The sequence below is a fragment of the Balaenoptera borealis genome (genome assembly GCF_965194805.1).
Source record: "Balaenoptera borealis genome assembly, chromosome: 1".
Taxonomy (NCBI): Eukaryota; Metazoa; Chordata; class Mammalia; order Artiodactyla; family Balaenopteridae; genus Balaenoptera; species Balaenoptera borealis.
This window is the reverse complement of record NC_138860.1, coordinates 105469235-105484464: the sequence shown is the minus strand read 5'-3', so window position 1 is coordinate 105484464 and position 15230 is coordinate 105469235. Positions and strand designations below refer to the sequence as shown.

The 15230-nt window shown below is 35.2% G+C and overlaps 1 protein-coding gene and 2 long non-coding RNA genes across 4 annotated transcripts in view; all 3 read right to left on the bottom strand.

Annotated features, from left to right (window-relative positions):
- LOC309626564 overlaps positions 1 to 15230 on the bottom strand; it is a 240657-nt gene that overhangs the window by 65906 nt on the left and 159521 nt on the right. The window lies entirely within an intron of this gene.
- LOC309626537 overlaps positions 1 to 15230 on the bottom strand; it is a 124206-nt gene that overhangs the window by 49233 nt on the left and 59743 nt on the right. The gene's annotated exons all lie outside the window — the stretch shown is intronic.
- DPH5 (diphthamide biosynthesis 5) overlaps positions 1 to 15230 on the bottom strand; it is a 58883-nt gene that overhangs the window by 14219 nt on the left and 29434 nt on the right. For both annotated transcript variants that reach the window (XM_082386022.1, XM_082386023.1), the window contains 4 exons: positions 13193 to 13313; positions 8160 to 8199; positions 6575 to 6678; positions 93 to 5081 (listed from right to left, as the gene is read on the bottom strand). In XM_082386022.1, the coding sequence (XP_082242148.1) occupies positions 4858 to 5081; positions 6575 to 6678; positions 8160 to 8199; positions 13193 to 13313 (489 nt within the window). In that variant the 3' untranslated portion in view covers positions 93 to 4857. The remainder of the gene's footprint in view (positions 1 to 92; positions 5082 to 6574; positions 6679 to 8159; positions 8200 to 13192; positions 13314 to 15230) is intronic.

Sequence of the window (15230 nt, the reverse complement as noted above, 5' to 3'; positions counted from 1 at the left end):
TTTTTTTTTAAACATCTTTATTGAAGTATAATTGCTTTACAATGGTGTGTTAGTTTCTGCTTTATAACAAGGTGAATCAGTTATACATATACATATGTTTCCATTGGTTTCTTTCACCTAACATGTTTTTGAAATTCACTCACGTCTGTGTGTGAGTCAATAGCTCATTCTGTTTTATGGCCAAGTAATATTCCATCGTAAAACACACAGTTTTTAAATGCATTCTCTTGTAATGGACACATGGCTTGGTTCCAGTTTGGGGCTATAAATGAATAAATATACAAAATTATAAACATTCACAGACTATTTTTTGTCATATGTTTTCATTTCTTTTGAGTCAATACGTAGGACTGGTTTTGCTAGTTCAGGGGGCAGTTGTATGTTTAATTTATAAGAAACTGCCAGTTATTTTCCAAAGTAGTTGTGCCGATTTATATTCCTACCAATACTGAGATTTTCAGTTACTCCATATCCTGGTAGCTTTCACTACTGTTAGCCTTTAAAAATTCTGACATTCTATTGGCTTTAATTTTCTTTACTGTTTGTCCATTTCCTATTTCACCAATTTCTGCTCTTATGTTCAGTATTTGCTTCCTTCTAGTTAGTGCTTAATACGCTTTTCTTTTTCTAGCTTTCTAAAATGAAAACAGATCGTTGATTTTAAAACTTTCTTTTCTATTCTAAAGCAATAAATTTCTAAGCACTGCATCTGCATAAATTTCTAAGGTCTGCATCCCAGAAATTTTCACATTTTACGTTTGTTTTTATTCAGTTAAAAATAAATACTGTTTTATCTCCAAGTATTTGGGACTTTTATAGACATCTTTTTGTCAGCAATTTAAAATTTAATTCCATTGTGGTCAATGGCCAAGTATATGGTCTACTTAGGTGAATGTTTCATATGTGCTTGAAAATAATGTCTAGTCTACCACTGTTAACTGTAGTGATCAGTTTGACCCAAATTGTTGGTGTTGTCCAATCAATATTTTTACTGGTTTTGTTTACTTCTATCAGTTGCTGAGAGAAGATTGTTAAAATCCCCAACTTTGTAGATTTGTCTATATCGTCCTTCAGTTTTGTCAATTTTTGCCTCATGTATTTTCAAGCTGGTATTCAATGCATACACATTTAGGATATGTCTTCATGAACTGCACCTTTCCTCTTTATGAAAAGTCTTTCTTTATCTCTAGTATACTCTTTCTTTTGAAGTCCATTTTGTTTTATGTTAATACAGCCCTTTGTTTTCTTATGCTTACTGTTTGTATGGTCTATTTTTTCCCCATTCTTCTACTTTCATCCTGTATCTTTATATTTAAAGTTTAACGCTTATAGACATTTAGCTGAGCCTTTAAAAAAAAAAAATCTAGTCCTTTTCATCAGACTACCTAATTTACATTTAAGCAATTATTGGTTTGTTTGAATTTAACTCTACCATTCTACTATTTGTTTTCTCTTTGTCCTATGTTTTTTGACCTTTATTTCCTCCTTTCCTGCCCTCTTTTGGTTAACCATATATCTTTCAGTATTCAATTTTAATTCCTTAATTTTTTCTTTTTTACTTCTGCCATGTGTGTTTTTTTGATAGTAGTTGACAAGGGATTACAATACATACCCTTATCAGTCTACTTACAGTTAGTATTCTACTACTTCAAATAAAATGTAACAACCTGCATAATTATAATTATGCAACTGTATAATTCCCTTTACCCCCTGCAACTTGTGTTATTGTTTGCATATACTTTACAGCTACATATATGCCACAATGCTATGTTAAACTGTCAGTTGTCTTTTAAAAACATGAAGCAAAGAAAACCTGATAGTCATTTATACTTACATACTTATTATTTCCTTCCTTCTAGCTGATGCCATTTACCTTCAGCCCAAAAATTCTCCCTTGGCTTTCCTCGCAGTGCAGGTCTGCTAGTGACAAATTCTGTTTTCATGAAGATTGCTTTATTTTGCCTTTATTTTTGAAGGATATTTTTACTGGATATAGAACACTGGATTGATAAGAGTTTTGTTTTGCTTTTGAATTTGTGTAAAGATTTTGTCTTTCCATTGTCTTATGACCTCCACTATTTCTGATGAGAAGTAGTCAATTTTTGTTATTCCCTGGTGGGTTCCCCAATACCACTTTTGGTGGCTTTTAAGATTCTCTCTTATCTTTGGTTTTCATCAGTTTTAACTATGATGTGTTAGGTGTGGTTTTCTCTACATTTATTCTGCTTGGAGTTCACTAAATTTATTGGATCTGTATATTCATAGTTTCACCAAACTTGGGTAAACTTTGGCCTTTACTTACTCGTATTTTTTCTACCCTATTTCCTTTCTGTTCTTCTTCTGGGGATCCAGTTACATCTTTGTTGGACTGCTTGAGATTGCCCCACATGGCACTGAGGTTCTGTGCTTTTTTTTTTCTTCCCTCCGACCTTTTTTCTTTATTCCTCAGATAGATATCAATAATTTCTATTCATCTATCATCTGCACTCTGTTGTTAAGTCCAACCGTTTGGGGTTTTTTGTTTGTTTGTTTCCAATTCTCTGCTGAGAGTACCATTTATATTAATTCATTACAACCACTTTTCCTTTTCATCCTCAAACATAGTTCTAATAGCTGCTTTGAAATCCTTGTCTGCGAATTCCAGTATCTGGATTATGCTGGGATCTCTTTTTACTGTGTGCTTTTCTCTTTTTGACCATAAGTCATATTTTCCTGTTTCACTGCATGCCTCATAATATTTTATAGTATTCTAGGCATTGTCGATAGATTGATTCATTTTGTTATGCTCCGGAAGTAATAAGCTTTGTTCTAGTAGGCAGTTAAATTATTGGCTAATCACCTTGATTTTATGGAAGCTTGATTTTACATTATGTTAAAGATTTTGTCTTTAGTTTTAGCACAAATCCTCAGTGCTGGGCACAGCCTTTACTGATAATACACAACCATTCTAGGGATTTGAGGGAAAGCCTAAGGTACTTACCAAGCCTTCTAGCTTGTTGGGATTCAAACTCTGTTTTCTCTTGCAACTGAGAGCAACAATCTTTGCTTAGCTTTTTCAGCCTTCCAGCTATGGCTTTCCACCTGGTTCACTAGAATCTTCCCTGCACATGCACAGTGCAGGAGTTAGTCAAAGACTTAAGAGGAAATCATATGCAGATTGGAAGTCTCCTCCATCAGTGCCACCTTCGTTTCTAGAATTTCCTCCTTCAATTTACAGCTCCTCAAGCAGCCCCCAATTCCTCCAATACCTCAAGTCATTAAGACTGCAACTTTCTCTTCAGTTCTAGCCACCCCCTCACCAGACAGACTGGTGAATGCCTTGAGGGAAAAGTCATATAAGCATAGTTCTCAGGCTGCTTCTGGTCACTTCCCAGTGCCTTTAGACACTTATTTATTATATTTTTCCAAGTTTATAATTGGGAGGGTTTGTACATTACAAGCTATTCCACCACTACCAAAACCAGAAGGCCTTCACCTTATAATTCTTCATTGTTTAATTTAACACCTTAGAAAAAAACAATACAGAACTGGTACTTAAATGTCCTTGTCTCTCTCCTCTTTTTCATCCAACAGAGTGAAAATAGAATGTTTCACATATATTAAAATATCTTTTATCTCAAATGAAATGAAATAACTCAAAATAATCTCTTCTTAATTGATGCTTCCAGAAAGTAGGGAAGTAGTTGCTCAACTTCCTATGAATCTACTGAACAGAGTTCAGATGAGTTGATTAGGCCATGAAAACACAGTTGATTGACCTTGAACAATGTCGGGGTTAGGGACACTGACCCTCCATGCAGTTGAAAACATCCCTGGTTCCACATCCATGGATTTAACCATCTGAGGATTCAACCAACCATGGATTGTGTAGTACTGTAGTATGTATTTAGTGAAAAAAAAATCTGCGTATATGCAGACCTACACAGTTCAAACCTGTGTTGTTTCAAGGGTCAACTGTACTCAGAGTTAGACCAACTAAACTAACATGTAGCAAAGTTATTTCTGTTATAAACTGATAAAAGTATGAGACTTCATAGTCATGAAACATAATAAATGGAGTGTGATTTACAACTAGGAAGAAGAATGTGGCTACTTGCATACATACAGAGGCATATTAACTGTTAAGTGATATGATAAATCTTGACCAATCCACTGTTGTTTTCAAACCTAAATTTTTAAAAATTTTATTTTGCAGTCAGCAAGTTTTCCATTTGTCAGCTTGGATGTGAAAGATGCTATTTAAAACCAAACAGCAACTGTACATGGCTGGCTGAACATTTATAATTCAACAGTTATATAACCTCCAAAATACAGCAGAATATGAGGCACATAATTAGGATGTCAGCTAAACAAGACAAGGCAATTCAAAAGGATGTCATTTTGTGGCATGTGCTCAGCTGAGCTTTAAGTAAGTAGGACTGTTGGGTGGGGACTTATTCTTCCCACCTCTGTTTATATGCATTAATACCAAATGCTGTCAGGACAACTTATCTTGCAGTCAGGACATCTGACTTTTTAAGAAAGAAGAAAGTTCCACCTTGTATAAACTGATTTCATAAACAAAAATTGCTTTTAAATGATTCTGTCGATGGATGTCTATCTGTAAGTTTTCCAGCTTGGTCTGCTCCATGTATGTACATCCTGAAAAACTGCCAAAATAGCAGCAAAAACTGATGATATCATAGGGAAAAAACTCACTGACAAAGGAAACCAAGCATTGTTGAGTCAGCATCTTTCTTCTTGGTCACTCGTTTTATACTTATTAGGTAAACCAAAAGACCTGTTTGATTTCTTACACAAATATGTGTATGTGCATATATAACTGAAATTAACATCTAACAATAGAAATGCCTATGTTCAGAGTCCATCAGTGCTTTGGGATTCTGAGCTATTTTCTGGTACAGAAAACAGACTTAGCATCTCCATCTCCAGTGGATGCAAGCTGCCTCCTGTGATAATCAAGGAATGTAATGGTCCTCCCAAGTCCACAGTACACATTTGCTGCAAAGTGCCTGCTGCAATTTTCTGGTCTTCAGCTCCAACCCTGGCTAAGCCAACACAGAGTGTCTCCTCGGTGACTGCTATTAAAACAAAAAAAGATACCACCATTCAATTCAGCAAATGCGTTATCCTGAATCCATTCAAACTAACACTAGTACCAAAAATACATTTAAAGAAGACCCAAATATATTAAATCTCCTTAGTCACTCATTATGGACACACTATCTATTGATTTATCTAAGGCTTTTCTAAATTATTTGTACTACCTGACATATAAAGTAGTACTTCCTAACTTTACCCTTTCAAAATTCCAAAGACTTACCTTAGTTTAAATTTTTAGGACTTGAATAATTCCTGTATCCATACTCTATTGCATAGCATATGTCTTTAAGTAGATTCTGAGTGAACAATGTTTATTACATGCTTATATTTTAAATAAAATGTTTGAGATATATTCACATTGGCCAAGATATACTGGAAAATCCAGGGGATTATGAGCTAAATACACAGATTTGAGTCTGTGCTTGGCCACCTAGCTATGTGACAAACTTCAGTTTTTTCATTTATTCTTTTTTTTTAGTGGAATACTATCTGTCATAAATGGTGGTTTAAGGGCTAAGATAATAGATATGAAAGTACTTAGTAAAGTACATAGCCCTTAACAAATAATAGGCATTATGACATTCCTTATGCTTTTAAGTTCAAAATAACCAACATTAGTGAACTTTAGTATTATTCACTCTGGCCTGACAGCTGAAGGGCTGACCCTCTTGTGGTTTTGTTTAGCTGGGAAAGCTGTCCTGATTGAAAAATGGTCAAAATGGGGCAAATGATTTCTACAAGGACAAGCAGGCATGTAAGGCACTCTGTGCAAAGGTGTGGATATAGAGCACCCTTGCAGATTATTTGTTGCATGACTTTAACAAGGCCTACTGAGGCCAATGTTATTCAAGAATCTCTTCATGTATCTTTTCTATCAAGAAATAGGTGCTCAAAGCCAGTCAGCACCTTACAACAGAATATAAAGACAGATTCATTTAAGAACGTCTCAATAAAAATCTACTGACGATGAACATTTTATTATATACCACATCTATTAATACTATGTCTAGATATTAGGAATATAAGTATAAATTCTCTTGTCTTTATCCTGAAGAAAACTATACCTGGTCTCAGTGTTGAGAATGAGAAAAAGTAGAATAAGTATACTTTTACAGGACAGAGTTTACCATAGATTTGGGCTAAAATGGAAGTTCTGTATTTTACCAAAATATTTATATGTTAACATATTTACATAAAAGCTGATTTATAGTTAATTTGTAAAAAATCCTTACTTTCTAGAATGATATTAATTTACTAGACGCAACTCCATTATTTTTCTTTCAGTAGAACATTCAGCTTATGAGATTTAAGGTGAAGTTGAAAAAAGTGACAAGGAAAAATACAATGCAAACACACTGACTCTCACTTCAGTGGTGTTGGAATATATATGTGTGTGTGTATGGCAGACGTTACATACACATCTCAGTGTAACAGTAGGGGATACGAGAGCCCTTTTAAGGTTCTTCAGTACCTGGTTCTTCTCCTCGTATTCGCTGATTCTGAACAATCTCCAGAAGTTGCTGGGCCGCTTGGTTTACACTCATATAACGAGGAGGTTCATAGATCTTTCTTCCCCTGTAAGTGTAAAACTAGATGCCACTGTTCTTAGCCATGAGATTACACAATACATTTTTAACACAGTTACTCCCCCAGGTATACTCAATTACCATAGTCTACATTATGTTTGAAGCAGTCACTTGTTACCCACTTTAAGTATACATTAAAGCATGGATACAGTGATCATTTATCTTAAGTTTCTTAAGCTTTTTTCATTGTTCTACTTCAAATGCCCTCTCATCTCACTGAAATGCTGGCAGAAATAAAAGTCCACCAACTTAAAAGATAAATGTTTAAATCAAAGTTACTTTTATTCAAAGTGATACTTCAGGCAAAAATAATTCAAAATAAGTGGCAATTTGTTCTATACCTTAGTTTAATCAGGTTCCACAGTGTTCATTTTTATTACCATGTTTAAACCACATATCCCTCTTTTCACATCTTCCTCTAAAAACAGTAAACTAAAGCGATAAATATCTCAAAATCTTGGAGGATAAGATATGTTTACTTCCATATGCCTCAAAAGCCTACCACATTTGCCCAATGATCAAAATAAAAACACTGTTTTTGCAGTTTACAAAACAGTTCATATAGATTATTTTACTGACTCTCAGAACAATTCTATAAGTCAGCACTCTCCAAGAGGAATATAACGCAAGCAGTAAACATAATTTAAAATTTTCTATAGTCTCTACATTAACAAATGTAAAAAAAAAAGAAAAAATTAACTTTAGTATGTTTATTTAACCCAATAGATCCAGAATGTTATATTTCAACATTTATTCCTATAAAAATTATTAAAGATTGTTTTTGTACTAAGTCTTTGAAATCTGGAACGTATTTTATATTTTAGCACATCTTAATTCAAATGTTAAATTTTCATTGGAAATATTTGATCTGTATTTAGATTTCATAAAATTCATGGTTGTAAAAGTAGATTTACATACTGAATTGTTCTAAATATACTTAAATGTTTTCTATTAACTAAGTTGAGTATGTTTTAATTTAATTAAAATTAAATTATAAATTCAGTTCCTCAGTTACATTAGCCATACATATTTAAAGTGCTCATTAGTTACATGTGGGTAGCAGCTACTGTATGGGACACTGCATCTATAAGCAAAAGGGGTTAGTACTCCCATTATACAAATGAAGAAAATACAGCTCAGAAATGGAAGTAACTTGCCCAAGAGCACATAACCAGAGGCCAACTCAAGACTCAAACCCGTGTCTTCTGACTCCCAATTAACTCATTCCACAAATATTTACTGAGTGCCTATCAGGTGCCAACCACTGTTCTCAGTACTGACCCAAGAAATCTATTGCTGTTTCCACTCTGTCTATCACACTACTTATCATTTCATAAGACTGAAAGTATTTAATTTTGCACTGTTACTGAAAACTGATTTTCAACAATCTTTAGAACTCATGTTATTTAAGTAGAACTTATTGTTCACGGAATTAAAGTAGATGTAAGCATTCTCAGAATAAGAACTTACTTGATTAGATTTTCCAAAGACTGCTCCTTTACTTTGATGTCTGTAGGAAGTAAAAAATAGTTCTCTTTTAATTAACTACTTTATCCAAAATCCTACGTGTAAACTTCAACTGAGTCACCTAAGTTTGTGGTAGACATTATTCTCAAGTCTCCAAAATGCTAATTTGATTGAGTCTACGACAATCGTTCCTCACACTTGTATCTGGCCACTTTTTAAAGGAAATATGAAGAAGAAGGGAAGCTTGTGGTTGTGTAAAGGTCATTAGTTAGAAAACAAACATGAAGTTGGCCCTGAGACCATCCTGAAAGGATCGAATTTCCTCTTGGAAAAGAAGACACAGGAAAGAGTTAGATAAATATTGGCATATACACTACCAAACAGCTAATCAAAATTTTTGTGTTCATTTCTATTAGGTGGTAACTGCATAGAACCAACTGAAAAGTCTTGTTATGTTCCTCTTCTTACCTATTTTCCAGGCACTAGAATATAAGCGTCAATGCATGTAACATAAATAAAAGAAAATTCTTACCACATTTTGAAGAGACTTTTGCTTTCTTGTGAATGGTAAGACATGCCTAATAACTTATGAATAATACCAAGTATTCATACTTTAATTGGGATTTCCTGAGCACTGACGGGTAGCCAGGTACAGGGCTACCACAGCGGCCAAAACCCACGTAGTTTTTGCTCTAATAAAGCTTTACAATGCAAGCATCACAAAGATTTGATCCTTTACACTTTTTAATCACTGATGCTCAGCTAAACAATTCGGTAGAAGGTAAAAAAGCAGAATCACTCTACATCCTCACAGGAACTCGGCACACAACAGCAAGAGCGACAGCTGCTTCCTGTTCTACATGCTGAAAACAAATGGTTCGGTCAAAGTTTGTTTTTGCAAAAATAAATATAGTGCAACTGAGGGGTCTTTCTGATAGACTTCTACAGCTTTCCCAAGTGATTATAAAAGTTTTTCTTATAAAGGATACTAAGTATTTGCTTGGAAAATACTCCAGAGATAATCCCTTACATGTATTTCTAAATGTTCTTGGAACCAGCAGTGAATATATTTTTCAGGTTCGAAATATCATTAATTATTTAATATTTCCACTTGTCTGGCACATATAGGAAAAAAATGTATATCTGTTATTGAAATATGGCCTGCAATACAATTAATGATATATAAGTCAACTTTGAGCTCCTTTACACAATAGTTGTAATATTTTTAAAAAATTAAACACATTTATTAATGTATTCACCTTGAGCTTCTGAAATGTTGTCATACTTAAGTTTTTAATTTAATATCTGCAATATTTTTACATTTTTACTGATATGCTCTACAGAATTTGATTTTAAAAATTAAGCGGGTTGGGGAGACTTTTTACAGGCAAATGCTTTTTAATTGAACATAAGACTGCATTAGTGAATTAATCTCAAGCCAGACCTATCTTGATACTTTTCCCTTGTCTTCACACAGGCCATAATTATTCCTTTCTACTTCTACTTGCTAGAATGTAAGCTTCTCCTATTCATCTTAGTACCAGCACCTAGCATAATGCGAAGTACCTAGTAGATACTCCATAAATTCTACTGAATAAGTTTGTTCACATGGCTCTACTACCACCAGCCCATCTTAAACTATCTACCCCTTCAGTAGAGTAAAAGTCCCAGCTCCTTCAGAAAGCCTTTACTGACTTCCTCTTAAATGCTCTTTGTCCTCTGAAATATCCATACAATTAATGCTGTATTTTATTAATCTCTAATTACATTATATATATCAGTCTTATCCTTCCAAGTAAATTTTAAATTCTCTATGGTTCCTTACCATGACATAGTCTCACTAATCCCTACAGGGCATGGCCCATAGCAGGCATTCAATAAATACGTACTAATTTGAATAATGAGAATTCCAGGTGATTAAATGATGAGATCTATGGTTTGAGAATTTGGAATCATGATATCTTATACTTCACACCTTGTTCCTGTTTTTGTTAATGGAGCAAGGAAGATATATTGTTTAACCTTGTTTGTCTTTTCCCAGGAAAGCCAAGAAAAGAGGCAGCTCTTAGAGAGAGTTCAAGAGCCAAAGTTCTGGTTTGTCCTTCCTGCCTCTCCATACAATAGAACTTAACTGTTCTATAAACTTTCATGTACACAGCACATTAGTTCCAACTAGATTTCAAAACCCTGAGGGCAGGACCTATGTCTAATACTTCCTTAGTATTCCAGAAGAACCTAACTCCACATTGGGCATACAGTAAATACTCAATAAATACTGTAAACTGATTTTCTGTCCTTCCAAAGCTTCCAAAAGATAAATCCTATTTTTCCTCCTTTCCCCCATTTTTTATGATACATGAAGATGTTATCAGGTAGCTTGCCTCTTAAGACTACTTTTCTCCCCGTTCTGTTTTAAAACCTCTCAGTTCTGTTGTAAAACACACACACACATGCTTTTTAGTACCTGAGCTCTAATGAATCCCTATTTTTTATCCCTCAGTTGCATATACTTCTACTTCTGCCTTTAATAAAAGTCCTTTTAATGGCTGTCCTTCTCACATCCTTCTACATACTGCTGGCCTTAATTGGATCTAAGTTTAAGATAACATGATGGATATATCTAATGGCATATTCCACATGAATTAACAAGTGTGTTACAGTCGGTCTGCCAGTAGGAACTACAAAAAAAGGAAAACTAGTATCTTTCCACATGGAAAATCCAAACACAAAACTATAAAGCTAATTAATAATGAATTACTAAATTGCCCTGATAATAAACTAAAATAAGGAAACATTATTATACCAGTTAATTGTGGGACATAGGCATAAGCCAAAAAAATGTTAAAGAAGCATGCATGGCCTGATCTAGATCTAGAATTAATTAGGTGTCAATGTTAATGGAGTAAAAGGAATGTATTCCAGCTGGAACTGAATGAGCTAGCAAGAGTTAAACATTTTCTTTGCCAATGGGTAATAAGATCAAGTCTGAGAAAATACGCTAAAAGTAAACTTCAACCAATTACCTTCCATTACATATTTGTTGAACAGCTACACTGTGCCAGACTTCTAGACATTTGGAAGAGGGGAATGAGCAAGATAAAGTCTCTGCTCTTATGAAGCAGGGAAGAAAACCAACAAGTTAATAAAACAATTCAGATGGATGGTAAGACTTAAAAGAAATAATACAAGGTAATGGGAAACAGAATCACTGGGGGATACAGGGTGTACCACATCAGATTAGGTAGAATTTCACTTTAGATCAGGAGTCAGTAAACTTGTTCTGTAAAGAAGTAGGTAGTAAATATTTTAGGTTCTGAGGGCCACAAGATCTCTGTCAAAATTACTTATCGCTGCCAGTGGAGCATGAAAGCAGCCACAGATAATACATTAATGAAGTAGCATGGCTGTGTTCCAATTAAACTTTATTTATAAAACAGGCAGTAGGCTAGATTTGATCCACGGGTGCTAGTTTGCTAACCCCTGCTAGATAATTTCCGATTTCTACCCTATAAGAAATGCTAACCATTAGTAAAACTTTTCTACAGTCTTCTCTTTTAAAAGAGACATATTGATTGAGGTTCTGATAATGTGCAAATTATATATTATTGAATAATAGAGAACTGTCTATATTATACAAATAACCTAAATGCCTTTGGCAAATAGGAATCTTTTCTAATGTTCTGAATATCTGTACTTACTACAGAGGCCAAAACCATGGGTTCATCTTTGCCCTGATTCTGTGCTATGTGGCAGACATTCTTCTGCTGTGACTTCACACACAGTATCACTAAAACAGTGCAATTCAATGTATGATCCGAGGACTGATGCCAGTATGTGAGAATTTTGTTCCCAATAAATGATAAAAAAAAAAAAACTACAGGAGTGAGAAGAAGTGTTTACAAACACTTGCAGTAATTTGACTTTGACACAAAAGATTAGAAATTTAAAAGTAAATAAATATATGTATTTATTTTTACATATATTTATTTTATATATGTGTGTGTATATACACACACACATATAAAAATAAAAGAACAAAACTTGGTCCTTCATCACAAATAGTTTGAGAAGTACTGCTTTAAACACTTCCATGAGGCAAGAAAAGATTATTCCTATTTGATAAAAATGAAGGCAAAGGTAAGGACTGTTTACAACATTCTCTATCTAGTATATAGTAGCACTCAGATTTTGTCTTCTGATTCCAAGTATGTGTCATTTCAAAGTTATCAAAGATGCCAGTTATTTCTTTTCTGTTGACCAGCCACAGATTAAAGCTCTGATTATAGCATTTTTACAACACACACTGTAGAATAGGAACTGATAGCAAATGTGAATCAGTACAATTCCAGTACCTCTGCTGACAAACGCAGCCCATCCCTTCTGAAGCTCTATCAGTACCACCAGCTTAGTGTACAAAGACGGTGATCCCAGCCATTTCCACACGAGGTAGGAAACAGAATTTGGCAGCATGATACAGTGAAAAGCGCTGTGAATAACAGGCTATTTGGATTCTACGAATTCTGCAACTAATAATCTGGGTGACAGTGGGAAAATGATTCAATATCTCTGGGCCTCAACTTCATCTGTAAAATAGGGCTTCAGTAAGATGATCTCAAGAGTCTCTTTCAGATCTATAATTCTGTGATTCTGATAGCATTTATACTGCAGTATTCAAAGGACACCTTAAGGAAGACAGGATGGAACGTGGTAAGAATAAATGCTCAATACGTCTACTGAATTGCTGTAAATTGACCAGAACAGGGTCTTAATGGACAAATGGGTAAAAGATGGCATGCTGGAGAGGGTCTGTTAGGGCATAAGTAGGCAGCAGCATGAACTATGGCATGTATGTAGGAAGAGCCATGCCGTATTTGGAACAGAAAATTCATTTCTCCACAGAGTATGGGGGGAGAGCATGCCATGCATAGAGTAGCTAGCCTATATCCCACAGAACAGTTTCACCTTCACACAAAATCAAAATGAGAACAATATGACAACTCCATACTGTCACCCTAAAGAAACTCCACAGCCCTTACCTAGTAAGCATAATGTGTGCATGCCATTTTGTCTGTTCTTCTTCACTTTGTCAAAGAAGCTTTCTGGTCTCCAAGTGTCCGTCCAAAAAACAACAGACACTGTCTCTCCAAACCTATACAACTAGAAAAAATGAAAACTAAAATTAATTAATGATGGAACAATTCACTAACTACTATTTCATAGATAACAATAAAAATAAAAGGCGAGAACCAAACTTGAGATGGACTGGGGATCAAGTCTGTCACAAAAAAAAAAAGGTAATAAAAATTCTCTTTGATCCACAGCAGCTGGTGTCATTCTGATGCCCTTTCAGTAGGAGATCTCTAGTATTTCTGCATTCAGTATGGGAACATATGTAACTACTTCATGATTTAGCTAGGTAGCTGCTAAAAATACTGAAATACAAAGAACCCAGAAGGAAGCCAAAAAAAAAAAAAAAAAAAGCCTTTTGAGCAGTCAGAGCCCAGTTCACAAAGTTAATATTACCCTCACTTTACAGATGAGTCCACTGTCAAGATCAACTGACTTGCCTAAGGTCACACAGCCAGTTAGTAGTGAAAAAGAAACTCAAAGCCAGGTCTGAGGAAGAGCTCCTTTCTACCATGACGTCTCAGTAAAATTCAGGCACTGTATACTCACTGCAGCCGTAGCCCAAAACCTACTCCCTTACTTTACCCACTGTTTATTCCGTCACTATAGAGTTCAGTGATAGGCCTTTTCCCAGACCTCCTCCTTTCCCCCCAAGAGGCCCACCCACTTCACTCGACCATCACACAACCAAGAAGCTTGCTTTGTTCCAACTTCCTTCCAGGCTGGCTGCACATCTCACTAAGTGAGTCCAACTCCAAATCTTATGCTGAGAAACTCTAGTTTTGAATTTTGGTTCCTCAACTTGTTAGCTGTGTGACGTTATTCTTTCTAAGTCTTAATCCTTAAAATAGGAACAGTGATAACATATGCCCTTCTGACCCATAGGGTTGTATGAATCAAATAACATGTAAAAAGTTATTCAAACTGTGAATAATATGCTTATATTAGTTCTTATCTAGGTACTGCACAAAGGATTTTATTTTCAAAGACTTAATATATGGTAAAACGTAACACTGAAGTTGTTATGTAAAGATTTAATTATTCAACTTAAAGAGTGCCTGAAAGAATTTTTAATAGAGCTGGAAAGCACTAAATGCTGGAAATTACATCTAGTCCTCTGCCGTAAGTTAGCTGTGTGATTGAAACAGCTATGTGACTTCAGGAAATCACCTAACTTTTCTAAGCCTAAACTTCTTCATTTCAAAAATGAAGAAACTGGTCTGGAGAAGGGATTATTGTCCCCAGGCTTCTCAGTTTTCAGAAGCTGCTGCAAGAGGCATATAGGGAGGAAAGAGAGAAGCTAGGACATTCAAAGTCCTCCATCCCTCCATCACTAAAGAACCTCAACTTTTCTCAATTTTTATATGTTGAGGGCTTAAAAACGATCACCGATACTCATAATGGTGACTTTGAGATCCCAAGGGAAGGTTCATCATATTCCTTATATGGCCACAACCTCCAACCTACCTACCCATAGGCTTGATTCCCAAAGTCCATTTGAAAATTGTCTGAAAAGGTATTTCCCCAGAGAAGCCATGCTATCCAGTGGCAGTCGAATTCATAGATTAGTGTACAAAGACCCATGTAACTCTCAGAAGTCAGTCCTAAACCTTCCAGCCACACCTAACATGGTTTCTCTGTAATAAATGTATTTAGAGTTCCAGTGTAAGATCCCTGGAATACATTCACCCAAGCTACAAGGACTAAGCCTAGCTCTGTTGAGGGCTTCTGTTATTGCTGTTGTTCTATAAGAGGCAAATCTGTCCAACACATATTTATTATAAATCATCCACTATGTGCCAGGCCTTATGCTATGCACAGGCATAAAGTGAGAAGCAAAGCAGAGCTCCGGTCCTCACGAAGTATGCAGTCTCATTTATACCTTACACAGCGGGCAAAAGCTCTGGAGTCATGGCTCTGGTTCCTACTAGTTGGATGATCATGGTG